The sequence below is a fragment of the Mobula birostris genome, chromosome 2 (assembly GCF_030028105.1).
Source record: "Mobula birostris isolate sMobBir1 chromosome 2, sMobBir1.hap1, whole genome shotgun sequence".
Classification (NCBI taxonomy): Eukaryota; Metazoa; Chordata; class Chondrichthyes; order Myliobatiformes; family Myliobatidae; genus Mobula; species Mobula birostris.
In genome coordinates, this window is record NC_092371.1 from 121,112,579 (window position 1) to 121,136,462 (window position 23,884).

The following is a 23,884-nucleotide window of genomic DNA, read 5'->3' on the forward strand; positions in this document are numbered from 1 at the left end:
CTCCCAGTCAGTTATTAAACTCTTCCCCAAAAGACAGACTCCACAGTCTGAAACATTGTTCTCACAGGGATATCAGCATGTAGACCAAAACACTGACAACAGTCTGAACTGTCCCTCTCACAGAGAGATCGGGATGTTACCTTTTATGTGGTCTACAATCTGAAATGTCCCTCTCATGAAGATTTCATAATAGTCCCCAGTATCTGTACTACAATCTGAATAGTCCCTTTCAGGGAAAGATATCCACAATCCACAACTTCACCGCCAATTGTCACTGTCATCAGTACACTGAGAGGCGCAGTCCTTTGTTTAATATACAGTCTACAGTCTGAACTGTTACTGCACTGAGAGATCAGGGCCATCTCCAGTATACGGCTTTACAGTCTGACATTTATTCCCACTGAGAGATCAGGGCCATCTCCAGTATACGGCTTTACAGTCTGACATTTATTCCCACTGAGAGATCAGGGCCATCTCCAGTATACGGCTTTACAGTCTGACATTTATTCCCACTGAGAGATCAGGGCCATCTCCAGTATACGGCTTTACAGTCTGACATTTACTCCCACTGAGAGATCAGGGCCATCTCCAGTATACGGCTTTACAGTCTGACATTTACTCCCACTGAGAGATCAGGGCCATCTCCAGTATACGGCTTTACAGTCTGACATTTATTCCCACTGAGAGATCAGGGCCATCTCCAGTATACGGCTTTACAGTCTGACATTTATTCCCACTGAGAGATCAGGGCCATCTCCAGTATACGGCTTTACAGTCTGACATTTATTCCCACTGAGAGATCAGGGCCATCTCCAGTATACGGCTTTACAGTCTGACATTTATTCCCACTGAGAGATCAGGGCCATCTCCAGTATACGGCTTTACAGTCTGACATTTATTCCCACTGAGAGATCAGGGCCATCTCCAGTATACGGCTTTACAGTCTGACATTTATTCCCACTGAGAGATCAGGGCCATCTCCAGTATACGGCTTTACAGTCTGACATTTATTCCCACTGAGAGATCAGGGCCATCTCCAGTATACGGCTTTACAGTCTGACATTTATTCCCACTGAGAGATCAGGGCCATCTCCAGTATACGGCTTTACAGTCTGACATTTATTCCCACTGAGAGATCAGGGCCATCTCCAGTATACGGCTTTACAGTCTGACATTTATTCCCACTGAGAGATCAGGGCCATCTCCAGTATACGGCTTTACAGTCTGACATTTATTCCCACTGAGAGATCAGGGCCATCTCCAGTATACGGCTTTACAGTCTGACATTTATTCCCACTGAGAGATCAGGGCCATCTCCAGTATACGGCTTTACAGTCTGACATTTATTCCCACTGAGAGATCAGGGCCATCTCCAGTATACGGCTTTACAGTCTGACATTTATTCCCACTGAGAGATCAGGGCCATCTCCAGTATACGGCTTTACAGTCTGACATTTATTCCCACTGAGAGATCAGGGCCATCTCCCAGTTCACAGGTTTTATTGTCTGAACTATTACTCTCAACTCCACAGTCTGAACTCTTTCTTTCTCTCTCTCTACTTCTTCAGTAAAAAGAGAACAGAATGAAGAATGCATATATAGTGTAACAGCTATAGAAAGTGCAATGTGGATAACCAAATAAAGTGCTGGAGCCAGGGAGCTATTTAAAATAAGAGATCACCCACTTAAGACAGAGATGAGGCAGAATATTTTTCTTCTGAGGGTTATGAGCACTGAGAATGCTCTTCCTCAAGCAGAGGAAGGCAGGTTCTTGATTAGCAAGGAGGTGAAAGGTTCCCACAGGTAGATGGGATCTAGAGATGAGATTCCATTTGGATCGACCAGGAATTTATTGGAATGACAGACCAGGCTCAAAGTAGCCTAGGTTGATCTTACTTCTAACGCATGAGATCAGAAGTATAAGTATCTGAAAGGAAAGATACTTCTCATATCAGCAGCATTTGATGACTCTGGGCCCATACTGGATAGAATTCAAAAGGATGAATGGGGATCTCACTGAAAGATACTGAATACTGAAAGGCCTGGATAGGGTTTATATGGAGAGGGTGTCACCATTAGTGGGAGAGTCTAGGATCCCTTTAAAACTGCTATGAGGAGAATTACTTCAGCCAGATGATGGTGAATCTGGAATTCATTGCCACAGAGAGCAGTGGAGGCCAAGTCACTGGCAGAGATTACTAGTTCTTAATCAGTAAAAAGAGATTGAAAAGAAATCAGCCATGATTGAATGATACAGCAGATTCAATGGGCCAAATGGCCTAATTTTGTTTGTATATTCTCTGGTCACATGAAAATAATTTGCTATGATGAGAGGACTGGAGAGCGGGGCCAGCTGGATTGCTCTAGCAGAGAGCCAGAATAGATCCCATGGACCTTATGACCTACTTCAACTCTGTAACCTTTCTGAGATTCCAAATACTGGCTAGAGGACTGATCTGTCGTTTACTGTGTGTTGGTTCCTGCTGCTGCCAACATCACCACTGTCTCCCTGCCAGTCCCCACGCCAGCTCCTGTCCACCTCACTGGTCGCACCTTGTTTCCTGACTCCCATCCTGTGAGAACTTCACCGCAGACTGCACAATCTGGTCCACGTTGTCCTTGTTTCCCAGCAGCAGCCTCCCAACTCCAAGGTGCTCCACCACACGCAGGAGGTTCTCGGCGGTGCACTTCCGAACCGCGGCATTGCGATGACTGGGCAATGGGAGACGAGTGAGATGGTTAGCAGTGGGGAAGAGCAGTGATAAACACGAAGCACACTGGAGCAAAATCAACCTGCTGGAGGAAGTCAGGGGAGTGCAGAATAAAGATAGCCAGTGTACAGAGGTGAAGGGAAAGGAGAAAAGTTCAAAAATCAATGTTCAAAGTAAATTTATTGTTGAAGTATATATATGTCACCACATACAACCCAGAGATTCATTTTCTTCTGGTCATACACAACAAATCCATAATAGAATAATAGAATCAATGAAAGACCGCACCAACTGAGGCATTCAACCAGTGTACAAAAGACAACAAACTGTGCAAGTACGAAAAGAATGAAATAATAATAGTTATAAATGGATAAGCAATGGATATCAAGAACAGGAGATGAAGAGTCCTTGGAAGTGAGCCTACTGGTTGTGGGATTGTTTCAGTACTGGGGCAAGTGAAGTCGAGTGAAGCTGCCAGCAAGGGTGAATCAGCTGAGGAAGGGGTTGATGGACAGACAGGAGCTGGTGGGAAAGGGAAGGGCAGAGAGAGTGACAGAGGCTGTGAGGTGATTGGTGGAAACAAGGGCTGCAGATTTTGGGGTGTGATAAGAAAGAAAGGTGACATGTGACACTGGAGCCTGATTAGCCAATTACACAACTGCATGGGCCGGGTCAGTTTTGAAACAACTTACAGGTCCTCTAATTTGGCTGCTGGCTACTGGTTCTTTATAAACATACTCGTGCTTGCTTAAGAGTTGGGGTTTCAGTTTTAAAAGTTGGACACACGGGCACATAGGCGTTCCATGTATAGCAATGTGAGCTGCCCTCCCAGGGGGATAGGATACGATTAGATTCATAATGAGGGTCAGGTTGAACAGTAAAAAATGGGATTGTCCGCGGCCAGTTTGGTTTCTTATGTGATTTTAATGTGTCACTGAGCAGTTCGCTGAGTTAATTAATGATACTGAGGCAGAGCATTTTTAATTAGTAATTGGTTTATTATTGTCACATATACTGAGGTACAGTGAGAAACTTAATTTTGCATGCCATCCACACAGATTGTTACACTACATCGGTACATCAAGGTAGTACAAGGAAAAAATAATAAGAGAATGCAGAATAAAGCGTTACAGTTACAGAGAAAGTGTGTGCATGCAGATAATAAGCTGCAAGGCCATAATGAGGTAGATTGTGAGGTCAAGATTCCTTCTTATCATACAAGAGGTCCATTCAGTATCCTTATGACAACAGCTGTCCTTGAGCCTGAAGGCATGTGCTTTGCATCCTCTGCTTGATCGGAAAGGGAGGAAGAGAGAATTTCCGGGGCAGAAGAGTTTATGATTATCATTTTTATTTTGGTTTTATTTTGATTATGTTTTGTATTTCCAAGGTAATGAGAAGGTGGGTTGCTTGGCTTTAATTGTCAGTGGATATTGAGATGACCTGAATGAACCGCTTCAGACTATGAAATTAGAACTGTTGACCTGGGCAACTTGCTCATTGACGAGGAATTGGGAAGAGGGAAAAGATACATTTTGGCAGAGAGAACAAGCCAAAATGATATACATTACATGGCATTGTTCTAAAGGGGACTGCAAATATACAATGGATATGGGGTCAGGGTAGAAGGAGCAAGTAGTTAGTAAAGCAGAAAATCTTCTTGGGGTCATAAATGGCAGAATGGAGCACAAACAGGAGATGACATTGAAGCTGTATGTAATACTAGTGAGGTAACATCTGATCGGTTGTGCCCAATCCTGGCCCTATACTGCTAGGAAGGATGTAAAGGTCCTGGAGAAGCTGCAGGAAAGATTTACTGGAATGGTTCCATGGATGAAGGATTAAAGTGAAAGGTTAGATTACAGAAATAAAAACAGAAATTGTTAGAAATATTGGCTGGCCAGGAAGTGTCTGAGGAGAGAGACTTTTAGGTTGGTGACCCTTCATCAGAACTAGAAAAGCTGGTGTTGTCCTCACTAGAGTAAAGAGGGTCAGAAGAGACCTGGTAGAGGTGATTCAGCTTATGTGAGGTAAATATAGAGAATCAGGGCCATCAGTGCTTTTTTTCCATGGCCTTTGGGGGACAGATTCAAACCTTTAGGCAAGAGGATATGAGGAAAATCGTTTTCGTGTCAAAAGTACCAATGATGTGCAATTCCTTGCCTGTGACATAAACAAACAGAACCAGTCAGTGCCTTCAAGCAGATAGGCAATTAAAGGGAAATCATTTATAGAGCTCCAGGGAAACAGGCAAGGAATTGGACTGATCACATTGTCATTCCAGGGGCTAGCACAGACTCAGATGGGTGAATGGACTCCATCTAGACCGGTTAGCCTAACGTTGGTGGTGGGGAAACTGCTGGAGTCAGTTATCAAAGATGTGATAACAGCACATTTGGAAAGCGGTGAAATCATCGGACAAAGTCAGCATGGATTTGTGAAAGGAAAAACATGTCTGACAAATCTCATAGAATTTTCTGAGGATGTAACTAGTAGAGTGGATAGGGGAGAACCAGTGGATGTGGTATATTTAGATTTTCAAAAGGCTTTTGACAAGGTCCCACACAGGAGATTAGTGTGCAAACTTAAAGCGCACGGTATTGGGGGTAAGGTATTGATGTAGATAGAGAATTGGTTAGCAGACAGGAAGCAAAGAGAGGGAATAAACGGGACCTTTTCAGAATGACAGGCAGTGACTAGTGGGGTACCGCAAGGCTCAGTGCTGGGACCCCAGTTGTTTACAATATATATTAATGACTTGGATGAGGGAATTAAATGCAGCATCTCCAAGTTTGCAGATGACACGAAGCTGGGCGGCAGTGTTAGCTGTGAGGAGGATGCTAAGAGGATGCAGGGTGACTTGGATAGGTTAAGTGAGTGGGCAAATTCATGGCAGGTGCAATTTAATGTGGATAAATGTGAAGTTATCCACTTTGGTGGCAAAAATAGGAAAACAGATTATTATCTGAATGGTGGCCAATTAGGAAAAGGGGAGATGCAACGAGACCTGGGTGTCATTATACACCAGTCATTGAAAGTGGGCATGCAGGTACAGCAGGCGGTGAAAAAGGCGAATGGTATGCTGGCATTTATAGCAAGAGGATTCGAGTACAGGAGCAGGGAGGTACTACTGCAGTTGTACAAGGCCTTGGTGAGACCACACCTGGAGTATTGTGTGCAGTTTTGGTCGCCTAATCTGAGGAAAGACATCCTTGCCATAGAGGGAGTACAAAGAAGGTTCACCAGATTGATTCCTGGGATGGCAGGACTTTCATATGAAGAAAGACTGGATGAACTAGGCTTGTACTCGTTGGAATTTAGAAGATTGAGGGGGGATCTGATTGAAACATATAAAATCCTAAAGGGATTGGACAGGCTAGATGCAGGAAGATTGTTCCCGATGTTGGGGAAGTCCAGAACGAGGGGTCACAGTTTGAGGATAAAGGGGAAGCCTTTTAGGACTGAGATTAGGAAAAACTTCTTCACACAGAGAGTGGTGAATCTGTGGAATTCTCTGCCACAGGAAACAGTTGAGGCCAGTTCATTGGCTATATTTAAGAGGGAGTTAGATATGGCCCTTGTGGCTACGGGGATCAGAAGGTATGGAGGGAAGGCTGGTGCAGGGTTCTGAGTTGGATGATCAGCCGTGATCATAATAAATGGTGGTGCAGTCTCGAAGGGCCGAATGGCCTACTCCTGCACCTATTTTCTATGTTTCTATGTCTATAAAGTTAAGAGTCCACGAACACATGACTTGTTTGTAGTTACTTTTGCAATGTCAGCTTGTCATCCGGTACTTGTATATATGTGAGCAGAAATAAAAAAAGTCAAGGAAATTGTGTAATGAACTTTTAAAACATCACTAATTTCCTTCACAAATGTTGGGCAGCAGGCAACACCTTGCTGGAAGGATCTCTTCTTTCGGGACGGTTTTGCAAGAAGACACAATGGCTGAGAGAGCTCAGTTATGTGCAGACATTAGGAAGGCTGAGGTTGCTGTCCAGTTAAAAGAGTGGGGAGAGGTGGAAGAAGAAATGAGAATCACAGAAAGGAAGCAGCACGTAAAGGGCCAGTCTATTTTGTATCAGCACTACTTAAGAGCAAACCAGCCCAACCCTCTGTCCTCTCCCCAAGACCTGGAGATTCTTTCTTTTCAGATAGATTTGCATAGGGGAAAGATTGAGGAACATGGTTTCATAAATAGGCTTGTTAAGTTCATGACTGGGATTCATATAATTGCAATTACTTAATGGTCAGCACCATCATAGAACATGGAACAATCTGATACAGGAACAGGACCACAATATCTGTGCCGAACACAACACTGATTTCAAATAATTCTCTTCTGCCTGTACGTGATCCATTTTCCTCCATTTGCTATACATTCATGTTTCTAGTTAACAACCTCTTAATTGCACTGTCATTTCTGCTTCCAACACTTTATTCCAAGCACTGCATTCTGTGTTAAAACTTCCCCCCCCCCCACATGTCTCTTTGAACATTCCCCCTCTCACCTTAAATTCGTGTCCTCTAGTATATGATATTTCTAATCTGGGAAAAAGATTTTTACTGTCTATTTATGCCTCTCATAATCTAATAAATTTCTATCAGTTGTCCCCTCAGCCTCCAACGCTCCAGAGGAAACAATTCAATTTGTCCAATCTTTCTTTATATTTAGGAGCCTTCAATCCCAGCAGCAGCCTGGTAAACCTTTCCTGCACCCTCACAAAGCCTCCCCATCCTTCCCGTAACGGGGTGATCAGAAATGCACAATGTTTTGTATAGCTGCAACTCTTCCCGACTCTTATGCTCAGAGACCTTACCAATGAGGTCCAGCATGCCAAATGTCATTCCTTCCACTTGTACAGCCACTTTCTGTGAGCTATGGACTTGGAACCCAGATCCCCCTACCTATCAACAATGTTAATCACATTTGACCTCACAAAGAGTAACACATTACATTTGCTCAGATTAAACTCCATGGTAGGACAAGAGGGTCTGTTAGTGCTTTATAATTTTACGACTCTGTTAAAATCTGTATGTGACCTTTAATATTGGTATAGCACACGAGTCAGCAAATTTAGAGGGAATTTTGCCTCTGAGAAAAATGAGAAATCAGTATCACCACTGTTCCCAAGCTCGCTGGACATTTGGCATCACCAAATACTCTAACAAACCAACAGATGCACTGTTGTAAGAACCCTGACTGTTTGTCTAAATCCTAGTACAGCCATTCCAATGCACGGTAACAGAAGAGGCTGCACAGAATAGTGAACACTTCGCGGGCATGGTCCTCCCCACGATTGACAACATCTACAGGAGGCCCTGCCTAGGATCTCCACCATCCAGACCATGCCATCTTACTGCTACCATCAGGCAAGAGATACACAATCCTGAAGTCCCACACCACATTTGTACAACCAATGGGTTCTTCAGCCAACCTGCAGAACTCTAATCCTACCTCAACAACGTAACACTGCAGACCACCTCTGTGCTACCATGGACTTGCCTCTGAGTGTGTTTGGTTTTTGCACTAATATCTTGTTCTGCACAGTCTTTTCTTCACTGTCTTGTATAATTTACATTGTGTTCTCTGCACTTATAAGCCTGTGATAATGCAGCAGACAAGTTTTTCATTGTATCTACAGTACTGTGCAAAACACTTAGGCACACATACAGTATATAACTAGGCTGCTTATCACTTTTGCAAATTCGTGTAGTAATTTTATGTATTGCACCATACTGCTGCTGTTGCAAAAAAAACAAATTTCATGTGAGTGATGATAAACCTGACTCTGATATGGGTCTCTATTGTGGACTGAGAATGAGAAGAGGGCAGGGAGAGGGGAATCATGGCTGGGAAAAGGAGAAGGGTGAGAGGAGGGAGCGGGAAGCACTAGAGAGACATTCTGTACTGATCAATAAACCAATTGTTTGGAATCAGATGACCTTGCCTGGAGTCTCAGGGATGGGTGTGTCTGCACCCGCGCCAACCCTCGTCCCTGGCACTCCTCCTCTGCCACCTGTCCCACACCCCTCACGCAGCGCTCCAGCCTCACCATTCCCAACATCCTTTGCCCCCGCCAGGTTTACGAACTTGCTGTCCACTCCACGTTGACAAGTAGAGTATTGTGCAAAAGTCTTAGGCACCCTAGCTATATATATGTGGCTAAGATTTTTGCACAGTACTGTATCCCTGTGTCCTTATGCACATGACAATATGCTTGACTCCACTTGACAAATGAGTGCGGACATGGGTAGCCAATGTGAGGGGCAAAGCATTTATTAAATCACACTGACCATTGATGATGAGACCAGTTCATGTATCTGAGACACTCTCTGCAGCTGGTAACACCTTACCCAGCCCAGCTCACATACTTCCTTACTTTAATCCGCCTGCGATGAGGGCAGTCAGTGCCCGGGATGGGCTCACACTGTGCATCATGGTGCCCAGTGCCTTGACGGCCTCTTCGCGGATGAACTGGTTGGAGTCGCCGGTTTTGTGGAGCAGGATTCTGGCCACCTCTTCCACTTCCTGGTCCATGTTTCTCTTTAACTGGGAGAAGAGCTCCCCAAGAGTCAGCAATGCTGAGCGGGAAACCTTGGATCGCAGATTATTAACCTGAGAGAAACAAAAATCACCTTAAGTGTCATCGATCTCATAGGAAAACACACAAAATACTGGAGGAACTCAGCAAGTTAGGCAGCTTCTGTGGAGTGACGTTTTGGAGCAAGATCCTTCATACGGACTACAAGAAGGGTCTCGGCCTGAAACATTAATTGTTTATTTCCCTCCACAGATGCTGTCATTTTGCATTTTGCTCAAGATTTCCAGTGTCTGCAGAACCTTTTGTGTTATTGATCTCATGAGCCAGTGAACTTAATTCCTGCTGAAACCATCATCCTGGTTTCTGCTACCTGCACGCTTGACTACTCCAACAACCTTTAGAGTCAAGGAGGCACACAGCACAGGGGCTGGCCTTTCGGTCCAATTGGTCAATGCCAACCAGTTACAGACTCACTCTCCTCTCTGTAAACCCTGCTCCCTGCACCTTAACTCACACCAATTCGAAAGCAATATTTAAGAGACATCAAGACAGGCACATGAAAAGGGTAGAAACTGGAGGGGCGTGGACCATGCACAGACAGATGGGAATAATTTAAATTGGTCAGCACAGACATGGTGGGCTGGAAGGCCTGTACCTGTGTTGTAATGATCTATATTCTAAGATTGTGTAGCTCTGAGGCTCCCAATCTTTGAGTCTTGGAAGTCTCCGTAAGATGGACAAAGCTGCTTCTGAGGTATCCTGAGCAGCTACCAGTGTGTGGGCTGAGAATAGCTTATACTTGTCAATTTTCTAAATTATTATCATAATATTTAAGCTTCACGGAGATCTTACATTCTCTGGGGCCGGTAGCCACAGCTATGATTTCCAACCCCATTTGTAACTGGCCTGTTACTAATGAATGCTGAAAGGCCTCTTGGTTGTATATTGAACTGCTGACAGACATTCGGAATACCAGAGCAGAAGTCTAGATTTAACCTTGTTTGAAAATTGGCAGATGGGTCGTGCAAACTGAATAGGATTATTCAATGGCATTAGTTTAAATTAGAATCATGGTCAGCACGGACATATGGGCCAAAGGGCCTGTTCCTGTGCTGTACTGTTCTATATAGTTTGGTATGTTCTGTTTTACGTTGTGTGTAATTCAATGTAACTACATTCGAACTCAAGCTTTTCCATCCCTCAACACTTCCTGGTCAGCCCAAGACTCACTTTAAAAATTCTCATCCTTGGCTTCACATGCCTCCTTGATCTCATCCCTTAGAGATATCTCTACTTCCACTATGGCAAAGTTAATATTTAATAACTGTAGATCTTTCAAAATCTTTGGCATGTTCTCCAGAGCCAGAGCCTTGGAAATCAGCTACCCTCTACCTCTCTTTCCTTCCTTTAAAATGACTCTCAGAAACTAACCCCCATACCCTAATTCACTACCTGTTAACTTGATGTCAAATTCCAGTTATTATCCTTGGAGATATCTCACTATGTTTCTGCCGTCAAGTAAATGCAGGCTTTTGTTGTTGCGATCGCAGGTAGCGGATGTTTGTATGTGCAGCTGGTGCATATACATAAGTCCTGGTTATGCGACCACTGATGCCAGGCAGACAATCTCTGAAAAGTATTGATAACAGCTGGGGGAACCTACCTTGTAAGGACACTGCCCAGAAGAAGGCAATGAGAAATATAACCATATAACAATTACAGCACAGAAACAGGCCATCTCAGCCCTTCTAGTCCGTGCCGAACTCTTACTCTTACCTAGTCCCACTGACCAGCACTCAGCCCATAACCCTCCATTCCTTTCCTGTCCCTATATCTATCCAATTTAACCTTAAATGACAACATCGAACCTGCCTCAACCACTTCTGCTGGAAGCTCGTTCCACACAGCTACCACTCTCAAGTAAAGAAGTTCCCCCTCATGTTACCCCTAAACTTTTGTCCTTTAACTCTCAACTCATGTCCTCTTGTTTGAATCTCCCCTACTGTCAATGGAAAAAGCCTATCCATGTCAACTCTATCTATCCCCCTCATCATTTTAAATACCTCCATCAAGTACCACCTCAACCTTCTACGCTCCAAAGATCTCTTCTGGGGAAGGTAGGACCTGTACAGATAGGATGGGTTGCACCTGAACTCGAGGGGGAGCAATAACCTTGCAAGTAGGTTTGCTAGTATGTTTGGGGAGGGCTTAAACTAACTGGCGAGGGGGTTGGGACCCAGAGCGATAGAGCAGTGAAAGAAGTGCATGGAGTAAAGCCAGATCTAACATACAGAGAGGCTTTGAGGAAAGAGAAGCAGAATAAACGGTGTAAGGACAGTAAGGTAGAAGGGCTGAAATGTGTGAACCTCAATGCAAGAAGCATCAGGGACAAAGGTGATGAACTGAGATCTTGGATACATACATGGAATTATGATGTAGTGGCCATTACAGAGACTTAGCTGGTACCGGGGCAGGAATGGATTCTCAATATTCCTGGATTTCAGTGCTTTAAAAGGGATAGAGAGGGCAGAAAAAGGGGAAGAGGAGTGGCATTACTGGTCAGGGATACTATTACAGCTACAGAAAGGGTGGGTAATGTAGCAGGATCCTCTTTTGAGTCAATATGGGTGGAAGTCAGGAACAGGAAGGGAGCAGTTACTCTATTGAGGGTATTCTATTGGCCCCCTGGTAGCAGCAGAGATTCAGAGGAGCAGATTGGGAGGCAGATTTTTGAAAGGTGCAAAAATAACAGGGTTGTTATCATGGGTGACTTTAACTTCCCTAATATTGATTGGCACCTGATTAGTTCCAAGGGTTTAGATGGGGCAGGGTTTGTTAAGTGTGTCCAGGACGGATTCCTGTCACAGTATGTGGACAGGCCGACCAGGGGGAATACCATACTAGATCTAGTACTAGGTAATGAACCGGGTCAGGTCACAGATCTCTCAGTGGGTGAGCATCTGGGGGACAGTGACCACTGCTCCCTGGCCTTTAGCATTATCATGGAAAAGGATAGAGTCAGAGAGAACAGGAAAATTTTTAATTGGGGAAAGGCAAATTATGAGGCTATGAGGCTAGAACTTGCGGGTGTGAATTGGGATGATGTTTTTGCAGGGAAATGTACTCTGGAGATGTGGTCGATGTTTAGAGATCTCTTGCGGGATGTTAGGGATAAATTTGTCCCGGTGAGGAAGATAAAGAATGGTAGGGTGAAGGAACCATGGGTGACAAGTGAAGTGGAAAATCTAATCAGGTGGAAGAAGGCAGCATACATGAGGTTTAGGAAGCAAGGATCAGATGGGTCTATTGAGGAATATAGGGAAGCAAGAAAGGAGCTTAAGAAGGGGCTGAGAAGAGCAAGAAGGGGGCATGAGAAGGCCTTGGCGAGTAGGGTAAAGGAAAACCCCAAGGCATTCTTCAATTCTGTGAAGAAAAAAAAGGATGACAGGAGTGAAGGTAGGACCGATTAGAGATAAAAGTGGGGAGATGTGCCTGGAGGCTGTGGAAGTGAGTGAGGTCCTCAATGAATACTTCTGATCGGTATTCACCAATGAGAGGGAACTTGATGATGGTGAGGACATTATGAGTGAGGTTGATGTTCTGGAGCATGTTGATATTAAGAGAGAGGAGGTGTTGGAGTTGTTAAAATACATTAGGACAGATAAGTCCCCGGGGCCTGACGGAATATTCCCCAGGCTGCTCCACGAGGCGAGAGAAGAGATTGCTGAGCTTCTGGCTAGGATCTATATGTCCTTGTTGTCCACGGGAATGGTACCGGAGGATTGGAGGGAGGCGAATATTGTCCCCTTGTTCAAAAAAGGTAGTAGGGATAGTCCGGGTAATTATAGACCAGTGAGCCTTACGTCTGTCGTGGGAAAGCTGTTGGAAAAGATTCTTAGAAATATGATCTATAGGCATTTAGAGAATCATGGTCTGATCAGGGACAGTCAGCATGGCTTTGTGAAGGGCAGATCGTGTCTAACAAGCCTGATAGAGTTCTTTGAGGAGGTGACCAGGCATATAGATGAGGGTAGTGCAGTGGATGTGATCTGTATGGATTTTAGTAAGGCATTTGACAAGGTTCCACACGGTAGGCTTATTCAGAAAGTTAGAAGGCATGGGATGCAGGGAAGTTTGGCCAGGTGGATTCAGAATTGGCTTGCCTGCAGAAGGCAGAGGGTGGTGGTGGAGGGAGTACATTCAGATTGGAGGATTGTGACTAGTGGTGTCCCACAAGGATCTGTTCTGGGACCTCTACTTTTCGTCATTTTTATTAACGACCTGGATGTGGGGGTAGAAGGGTGGGTTGGCAAGTTTGCAGACGACACAAAGGTTGGTAGTGTTGTAGATAGTGTAGAGGATTGTCAAAGATTGTGGAGAGACATTGATAGGATGCAGGAGTGGGCTGAGAAGTGGCAGATGGAGTTCAACCCGGAGAAGTGTGAGGTGGTACACTTTGGAAGGACAAACTCCAAGGCAGAGTACAAGGTAAATGACAGGATACCTGTAGTGTGGAGGAGCAGAGGGATCTCAGGGTACATGTCCACAGATCCCTGAAAGTTGCCTCACAGGTGGATAGGGTAGTTAAGAAGCTTATGGGGTGTTAGCTTTCATAAGTCGAGGGATAGAGTTTAAGAGTCACGATGTAATGATGCAGCTCTATAAAACTCTGGTTAGGCCACAATTGGAGTACTGTGTCCAGTTCTGTTCACCTCACTATAGGAAGGATGTGGAAGCATTAGAAAGGGTACAGAGGAGATTTACCAGGATGCTGCCTGATTTAGAAAGTATGCATTATGATCAGAGATTAAGGGAGCTAGGGCTTTACTCTTTGGAGAGAAGGAGGATGAGAGGAGACATGATAGAGGTGTACAAGATAATAAGAGGAATAGATAGAGTGGATAGCCAGCGCCTCTTCTCCAGGGCACCACTGATCAATACAAGAGGACATGGCTTTAAGGTAAGGGGTGGGAAGTTCAAGGGGGATATTAGAGGAAGGTTTGTTACTCAGAGAGTGGTTGGTGCGTGGAATGCACTGCCTGAGTCAGTGGTGGAAGCAGATACACTCGTGAAGTTTAAAAGACTACTAGACAGGTATATGGAGGAATTTAAGGTGGGGGCTTATATGGGAGGCAGGGTTTGAGGGTCGGCACAACATTGTGAGCTGAAGGGCCTGTAATGTGCTGTACTATTCTATGTTCTATGTTCTAATAAAGACCCAACTTGTTCAACCTTCCTCTGTAACTTAAGTGGCAAAACCCAGGTAACATTCTAGTAAATCTTCTCTGTCCTGTCTCTATTTTGTTGATATCTTTCCTATAATTCGGTGACCAGAACTGTACACAATACTCCAAATTTGGCCTTACCAATGCCTTGTACAATTTCAACATTACATCCCAACTCCTATACTCAAAAAGGCATCCTTTAGTCTTGTGAGACCATGGATCTGCGCCTGGAAAGTCTTCACTCTCCAGGGTGCAGGCCTGGGCAAGGTTGTATGGAAGACCAGCAGTTGCCCATGCTGCAAGTCTCCCCTCTCCACAACACGAATGTTGTCCAAGAGAAGGGCATTAGGACCCATACAGCTTGGCACCAGAGTCGTCGCAGAGCGATGTGTGATTAAGTGCCTTGTTCAAGGACACAACAAGTTCCCTTGGCTGGGGCTCGAACTCACGACCTTCAGGTCACTAATCCAATGCCTTAACCACTTGGCCACGTGCCCTATACTCAATGCTCTGATTTATAAAGGCCAGCATACCAAAAGCTTTCTTCATCACCCTATCCACATAATATTTCACCTTAAGGGAACTATGCACCATGATTCCTAGATCCCTCTGTTCTACTGCATTCTTCAATGCCCTACCACTTACCATGTATGTCCTATTTTGATTAGTCCTACCAAAATGTAGCACCTCACATTTATCAGCATTAAACTCCATCTGCCATCTTTCAGCCCACTCTTCTAACTGGCCTAAATCTCTCTGCAAGCTTTGAAAACCTACTTCATTATCCACAACTCCACCTATCTTAGTATCATCTGCATACTTACTAATCCAATTTACCACCCCATCATCCAGATCATTAATGTATATGACAAACAACATTGGACCCAGTACAAATCCCTGAGGCGCACCACTAGTCACTGGCCTCCAATCTGACAAACAGTTATCCACCACCACTGTCTGGCGTCTCCCATCCAGCCACTGCTGAATCCATTTTACTACTTCAATATTAATACCTAACGATTGAACCTTACTAACTAACCTTCCATGTGGGACCTTGTCAAAGGCCTTACTGAAGTTCATATAGACAACATCCACCACTTTACCCTTGACAACTTTCCTAGTAACCTCTTCAAAAAATTCAATAAGATTTGTCAGACATGACCTTCCACATACGAATCCATGTTGACTGTTCCTAATCAGACCCTGTCTATCCAGATAATTATATATACCATCTCTAAGAATACTTTCCATCAATTTACTCACGACTGACGTCAAACTCACAGGACGATAATTGCTAGGTTTATTCTTAGAACCCTTTTTAAACAATGGAACGACATGAGCAATACGCCAATCCTCCAGCACCATCCCCGTTTCTAATGATATTTGAAATATTTCTGTCAGAGACCCTGCTATTTCCACACTAACCTCCCTCAAGGTCCTAGGGAATATCCTGTCAGGACCCGGAGACTTATTCACTTTTATATTTCTTAAAAGTACCAGTACTTCCGCTTCTTTAATCATAGTTCCCATAACTTCCCTACTTGTTTCCCTTACCTTACACAATTCAATATCCTTCTCCTTAGTGAATACCGAAGAAAAGAAATTGTTCAAAATCTTCCCCATCTCTTTTGGCTCCACCCATAGCTGTCCACTCTGATTCTCTAAGGGACCAATTTTATCTCTCACTATCCTTTTGCTATTAATACAACTGTAGAAACCCTTTGGATTTATTTTCACCTTACTTGCCAAAGCAACCTTGTATCTTCTTTTAGCTTTTCTAATTTCTTTCTTAAGATTCTTTTTACATTCTTTATATTCCTCGAGCACCTCATTTACTCCATGCTGCCTATATTTACTGTAGATGTCTCTCTTTTTCCGAACCAAGTTTCCAATATCCCTTGAAAACTCATGGCTCTCTCAAACTTTTAAACTTTCCTTTCAACCTAAGAGGAACATAAAGATTCTGTACTTTCAAAATTTCACCTTTAAATGACCTCCATTTCTCTATTACATCCTTCCCATAAAACAAATTGTCCCAATCCACTCCTTCTAAATCCTCTCGCATCTCCTTAGAGTTAGCCTTTCTCCAATCAAAAATCTCACCCTGGGTCATAGAAATGATCATAGAAAGACCATAATTGCCCATGGCAATATGGCACATAGTGATGATGATGTTCACCAGATTGTCAAAATCCACAAGCCGTTGAATACAATAAGTGAATTTTACAATTTCAGGTAATCCACACGCCCTGCGCCCCTTTCTCTCAGTTTTTCTCCTCACATGGCCCCCCGCCCTTCCTGGATTCTTTCCCCTCCTCCTTCACCTCATTCCATCTGCCTTCACCCACGCATTTGATCTTCTGGGTCTCCTGTTCCCTCTCCAGCTAGTTCCATTTGTCCACCATCCTGCCCTCCATTCATCACCTTCTTATCAGATTCCAGCATCTGAAGCCTCTTGTGTCTTCTCTCTCATCACCTTCCAACACCATTATCTGTCTCTATTCCGCCACCCCACCACCACACACCACCCCCTCCACCAATATCACGTGCCTCTGGTTTCTCTCTCCCTGTCATCTCTGCCTGTCACCCAGCAGCTGCTGTTTCACAACTCCCCAGTCTGGCTCTGTCTGCCTGTCACCCATCTCCTCCCCTGGTTTCTACCTGTCACCTGCCAGCTCCTGCCTTCCACCTCCTTATGACTGGCTATCTCCTCTCTACACTCTCAGCCCTGATGTGAGGTCTCAAACCAAACAGTTGACCATCCCTTTGCCTCCACAAATGCTGCTCTACCTGCTGAATTCCTCCAGTAGTTTGTTTCATGCTCCAGATTCCAGCATGGGCAATCCTTAGAGTTAGTGATTCGAAAAGTCAACTGATGTCCCTTTTGGTGGCTTGCTACAAATTTCACTGGTTGAGTGGCTACCGTACTGTGCAAAAGTCTTGGGTACATATACACAGCTAGGGTTCATATATTGTCACTGTGCAGTGGAGAGCTAGTTTGTAAATCTGGCGGGAGCAAAGGATGTTGGGAATGGCAAGGATGGATCACTATGGGGAGGGTGTGGGACAGGTGGCAGAGAAGTAGTGCCAGGGTGCTTCTCGTTCCCTCCTCTCTCCCTTCCCCTTTTCCCAATCATGATTCCCCTCTCCCTGACCCCTTTCCCACTCTCAGTCCACAATAGAGACCCAAATCCGAATCAGGTATCTCATCACTCACATACGTCATGAATTATTTTTTGTGGCAGCAGTACAGTGCAATACATACAATTACTACAATCCTGTACAAAAGTCTTAGGGTACCTAGCTATATATATGTGCCAGAGTCTTTTGCACAGTACAGTAGGTGACCACATTAGGTAGCCCAGATCTCAGATCTGTATGCTCCTGGATAGATCTGGCAGAATGTCACAAAGGAATTTGATTTTTAAAAAAAAGGGATCAGATTGGACTGGCTGGGTGACGGAATGGTTGGTGCTGCTGCCTCAGGAGTCCAGAGACCTGGGCCTGATCCTGATCTCAGGTGCTGTCTGGACGGAGTTTGCATGTACTTCCTGTAACCGCATGGCTTTCCACTCAGTGCTCCAGAATTCTCCTGCATCTCAAAGAAGTCCTGTCAGGCTAATTGGACATTGAATGTTATCTCTCAGCATAGCTATGTGGTGAAACAATCAGAAGATGGGAGCTCAAGAGCCTGCAGTTGCTGGAATCTGGAGCAAAAATCTCAATGAGTCAGGTAGCATTGGAGGAGGGAAACGGACAATCAAGAACCTTAATCTGGAATGAAGGAATGCATGAATAGAGGACAATATAGACAAGTGCGGGGAAGAGGGTGCGTCAAGAGCTGCCAAGAAATAGGTGGATCCATGTGAGGACAGGTGGTTGGCAGATGGAGGAGGCAAGGGTGAAGATAGCGACAGAGGCTGGGAGTGATAGGTGAAGGCAACAAAGGGCTGCAGGTGAAGGAATGTGATAGGAAAGGAAAGCGGAACATGGCACCTAATAAGTTGGATGAGCTTGTGAGAGAGAATAAGTTCTGGAGAGTACAAGGAAATACAGAAAGGATAAATAGGACTATTAGGAACTGCTGAACTGATGGGTTGAATGGCCTTTTAATAGAATGGCATGATGACTGCTCATGAGGAATAGGAGATTCTTGCCATTGAAACTTGCACTGAGTTGTGGGATTATTCATGCATGAGTGTGATTAGAAAGACATGAATAGGACTGTGACAGGGGCCAGACTAAAGCATTAACATGTCTTTTCTCAAGCGCTCTCAGATCTGCTACCCGTCACTCTGAAAGAGTGATAGATCAAAAAATAATTTTTTCCTTTTCGCTCAGAAACTTGAGACCCAGTCTGTAAATGCAGTAGCTTTGTGATTAAGCTACTTGGACTGATATCCAGAAGATTAGAACGTTGATGCAGATACATGTTCAGATCCCACCACAACAGCTGGGAAATCCAGGGCATTTACACAATGAAAGACTACTGAAAGCAACAGCCAGGTTGTCAAGAGGAAAATACTGCACTAATGTTCTTTAGCAGGGAAGGTTATCCACCATGTTGGTATTGCTAAGTGTGCTTATCCACTCCTGGGAAAGGCTTAGCAAGTTTTTCACCTCTGGGAGCAGTTCAGGTTTGTCAACAGATGCCATCCTTACCAGGAAAAGCTACATACTATGAACTGTTAGAACTGGTCTTTTAGTAAATTACTCACCTCCTTCATCACTGCCAAGCAGACAGCATGAAGCCTTGTTAGGAGAATCTCCTGATGGAATTGGGCCAGGCGACAAACACTAGACAACCCTTGCCTCTTCATCTCCCTATAAGGAAATCAGATCACTGAGCAGTCTTCCAGACTTACGTTGTCACTTGGAACAGGTCCAAATCTCAACTAATTTAAGACCTGAGGTCAGAAGTTGTAATTGCAAGGGAACAATGAGGGTCTTCATTGGTCAGGTTTGACCATGGATATTGTGTCCTAGCTGTCCGTGTGATACGCAAGCTAGGGCAGTATGATATGGAGAGCAAGCTGCTGCCCATTGAAGAGCAGCAAGCTCCATCTCTCCGTGCAGCTCATGAATCTAAAGGAACGACAGCGTTTGCCACCAGCAGCATTGCAGGAGTTGCCAGTCAGCAATGAATTCAACGTAGAGCTGCCTTAGAGACTCCAGCTCTGGAATTTTCCTTGAAGTTTATTCCAGAAGCTTTCCCCATGAGGGGATATAGCCATAAGGTGGAGAAGGTTTGAGATCAGAGATTTCCTTCTCCTAGATGAGCTTCCAACCACGGCTGATGAGGCCCATCTACCCGAAGCAGCTGGTGTTAAGGTGCCAGTAACCTGCCTTTACACCTTCTCCTGTCAGTAGAAACGGTTCCACTGGGTTTAGTAGCTAAGCCGTATATGATGGTCTGGAGATGGATTTGGTTGCCAGGAGCTATTTGAGAAGGACATCACTGGGATCATTTTAATAGGTAGTGGGAGCTGTCCCGACTACCTCCCCCCGACTATGACAGCCTTAAGGAGCTGCAGCTGAACGTTTTAACATTGTGTGATTGATTGGGATTGGCAAACCTATGTCCACACAGCAGGCTATAGGAAATCATATCACAGCATTTTGTGTGCTTGGCACACTTATAGCCAGGCACTCCGTCACACAAACTCACTTGCTACTGTAAAGTCTCGCACCACTGTAGTCTGCATTTTCTGTCTGTCCAAAAGGCCTGGCCAATTTTCAGGGATCAGGCCGATGAAAAGATCTGGGATCTTTATGAGATCTGGGTCTACGTTAGTCACCTCTGTCAGAATAGATGGTGGGTAGGTCCATACAAGGCCTTTTTAGTCTCCTGAGATGTGGAAAACCACTACTACAACACTGACGTTAATACTTTGTTCTAAATGTTACTGCTATTGGCACAGTTGATCTTCCTCTGACTGACTATACAAAAAGAAGTCATAGGGATTGAAATGAAAACCCATCCTGAGCAATGCTTCTGAAGTAGCGATGAGGAACAGGCATTTTATTTATTCATTCCAAGCATCTGAGGTCAGTAATTTTTGAGCACCCTAGTCATTGAGGCAAAAAGCAAACTGCTGGAGGAACTCAGCAGGTCAGGCAGTCTCTATAGAGGGAAATGGTTATTTGACATTTTGGGTCAAGATCCATCATCTAGACTGAAAGAGTAGATGGAAGACAGTCAGTATAAAGAGATGAGGGGAATGGGTGGGTCAAGATCCGTCATCTAGACTGAAAGAACAGATGGAAGACAGTCAGCATAAAGAGGTGAGGGGAAGGGGTGGGGCAAGAGCTGGCTCGTGATAAGAGGATCCAGGTGAGGAGGAATGATTGGCAGATGGCGGACCAAACGGCAGACATCTTGAAGATTGACGGAGTAGCTGCTGTGAGGTTGCCTCACCTCATAGGGAGGAATCCAGAACCCGAATCTCAGAAGGAGAAGTCATATGTTTAAGAGAGTTGTGTGAGGAGTTTCTTTGGAATTCTCTGGGATGTGCGTAGGTGAAACCATTGGATGTATCCAAGATGGGAAAGGATAGATTTCCAGGTCTGGATGAAGGTCTTGGCCCAAGATATCAACTGCCCAGTTCCCTCTACAGATGCTGCTCGACCTCCTGAGCTCCTCCAGCACGTTGGGTGTTGAGCCAGACTGCAGCGTCCAAATCTTGGATCTAGGTTTTTGGAGTGTTTAATTATGGAAAACGGGCAGGATAGTGGAGCAGAGGCCAAGGTCAGAGCAGCTATAATGCCACTGAATGGCAGAGCAGGTTCAAGGAGTCCTGTTCCTTATGTAACCCCATCATTTACATTTCATTTGCATATGCCGACCCTATTTGGGCAGGCGTCTTTTATCACTTTCAAATGGAAAATGTGGAAATGTCAAGGAACTGGTGAACAGGCTCCCAACTCATATGCTGCCCCATATCCTCAAGGTATACTGAGGATTTTCCAATGCCTCTGTCCTTGCCCTTCCCGACAGCCCCCTCACCCAGAGCTACTGCCACAAAGCTACCGGTATGTTTAAATCCAATCAAGTTTCTGACCAGTCGCTGTTAGATAGGAGCTTCAGTGCCTCAGTCAGTCCTTGCTCCTGACGGGAGAACAAGCTCATCTCCAACGGCTTCTCCTCATCTGATTCCTTCTCCCCTTCTGGGGAATCCAGGGGAATGTCAGGTAACGAGTGAGCTGGGGAACAGCAGACAGGTTAGGGAGAGTGACATCTTACAAATTCAAATACATTACATTTTCTAAAGGAACTAACAGATTTTTTTTTTAAAAAAAGAACCAGCCTATTCACTGTATATTGGAACCTGTGACAACAATAAACCAATTCTAATACCAATATCAATTAGTTCACCTTAATATTTGTGTGATACTGGATACAAGTTATGGCTATCAGTCCCCATCAGTTAGACAACAATGCACTTGTAATAAGACCCCAACAAGTATATACTTGTGAGGCAGTGCAACGAGAGGAGATTGTTGTCCCCGAGGAGAGATCAAGACTGACTCGCTTTCAGTAAAGTTTGGAAGAATGGGAGGCACTTCATTGACATAGAAGATTCTGAGCAGGAACCAAGTATAAAAGTAGAAAAGTTATACCTTAATCACATAGTACATTGTTGAAGCAACATTTTACCATGGTTTATGGAAGGCTTTTAATGCATTGCAAGCAGTGTGGAGAAAATTACTAAACTAATCCCTAGAATGGATGGGTTGTCTTAGAAGGTAAGATTGCACAGGCTAGGATCATAAATGCTGAAGTTTAGAAGAGTGAGAGAGAACTTGACTGATATAAAAATATAAAATTTTGAGGACATTGACAGAGTGGATGAGGAAAAGATATTCCTCCTTCACTTCACACACCACCCCCCTGATGGCCATAACCCTGACGGGAGAATCTAGAACAGGAAGATGAGATGAAACTTTCTTTTCTCTCCGATGGTCACAAGTCTTTGGAACTGTGGCTGAGGTAATTGCAGGCAGATGGGAATACAGGGTTAAGTCTACAGTCAGATGAACCAATATTCGATTATATGGCAGAGCAGAATTGAGAGACCAAGTGGTCTACTCCTGATCCTGTCTGATCTATGCATCTTCACATGAGTACACTTTGCAAAGGTGCATTATTGTCTGGGACTTCCTAAAGGAAGATATAAAACTGATACGTACATTCCTCTTCGTGCTTTATATGTTATTGAAGAGTAAAAGATGTATGTTTAGCCAGGAATGTATAGCCAGGTATAATAAATGAGGCAAAGATGGGCAGAATCTGGTTGAAGTAAAGGTAATAGACCTTCCACTGACTTAACAGACTAGGTAGGAGTGAAAGGCAGTGTCACATCTTTCATTAATCCAGCAAAACTTGCTTCTTTTTCCCATTAAATCCCCAACAATCCTTTCCCTCAACTTCCCCACCTCCCAGATCAACTAAAAAAACAATGAAAAGAAAGACTCAAGCTGAGGCTGGACATCACCCGTCACTTTCCACTCTTTCCTTACCAGAGGAATGCCGAGGCACGTTATACATCTGGGACATATTTGGAATACTTGGCAGCGAGGGACGGTTGATCCGTCTGCGGAGTGAAGTTCCGTGACTGTGGCTCCGGGAACTGAGGTTGATCTTGTTGAACTCCCTGGTGTTCAGTAACTCCTGAACTGCACACAAAACAGAAGGACACTGGCCGTCATTTTAGCATAGACTCATAGTCATATAGAGCATGGAAACAGATCCTTCAGCTCAACTTGTCCACAATGACTGTGTGCTCCAGTGAACTCATCCCATCTGCTCATGTTTAGCCCATAGCCCATTAAAACCTCTCCTGAACATATACTTGTCTATATGCTTATATATGTCCTGCTGAAGGGTCTCGGCCCGAAACGTTGACTGTGCTCCTTTCCATAGATGCTGCTCGGCCTGCTGAGTTCCTCCAGCATTTTGTGTTTGTAGCATATACTTATATAGATGGTTTTTAAACATTGCTAATGTGCCTGCCTCAAACACTATTTCTGGCAGCTCACTCCAAATATGCACCAGCCTCTGCTTGAAGAATGTGTTTTCAAACCGACCCTCAGAACAACATGCATAGCCACAGAGCAGGGGTTCCCAACCTTTTTTATGCCATGGACCAATACCATTAAGCAAGGGGTCCGCAGACCCCAGGTTGATAACCCCTGCACCAGAGCATTCAATGCAATAAAACATTGCAATTCAAATTGCACAGGAATGTAAGAAGCTGCAGAAAATAACCGATTCAACACAAGACAATATCCCTCCCACCATCGGTAATATCTACGTGAAATGCTGCTTCAAAAAGGCAACATCTACCATCGAAGAACCCCACCATCCACTCCATGCCATCTTCTCACAACTACCATTGGG

At 44.4% G+C, this 23,884-nt stretch overlaps 1 protein-coding gene across 1 annotated transcript in view; it reads right to left on the bottom strand.

The window, feature by feature from the left end:
- The window catches only part of LOC140190498 (TOG array regulator of axonemal microtubules protein 2-like), an 89,805-nt gene that overhangs the window by 13,508 nt on the left and 52,413 nt on the right, over window positions 1-23,884 (bottom strand). Inside the window, exons 8-12 of the mRNA XM_072247132.1 lie at window positions 23,005-23,160; window positions 21,546-21,687; window positions 19,203-19,308; window positions 9,098-9,333; window positions 2,554-2,712 (exon numbers count right to left, since the gene is read on the bottom strand). Coding sequence (XP_072103233.1) covers window positions 2,554-2,712; window positions 9,098-9,333; window positions 19,203-19,308; window positions 21,546-21,687; window positions 23,005-23,160 — 799 coding nt within the window. The remainder of the gene's footprint in view (window positions 1-2,553; window positions 2,713-9,097; window positions 9,334-19,202; window positions 19,309-21,545; window positions 21,688-23,004; window positions 23,161-23,884) is intronic.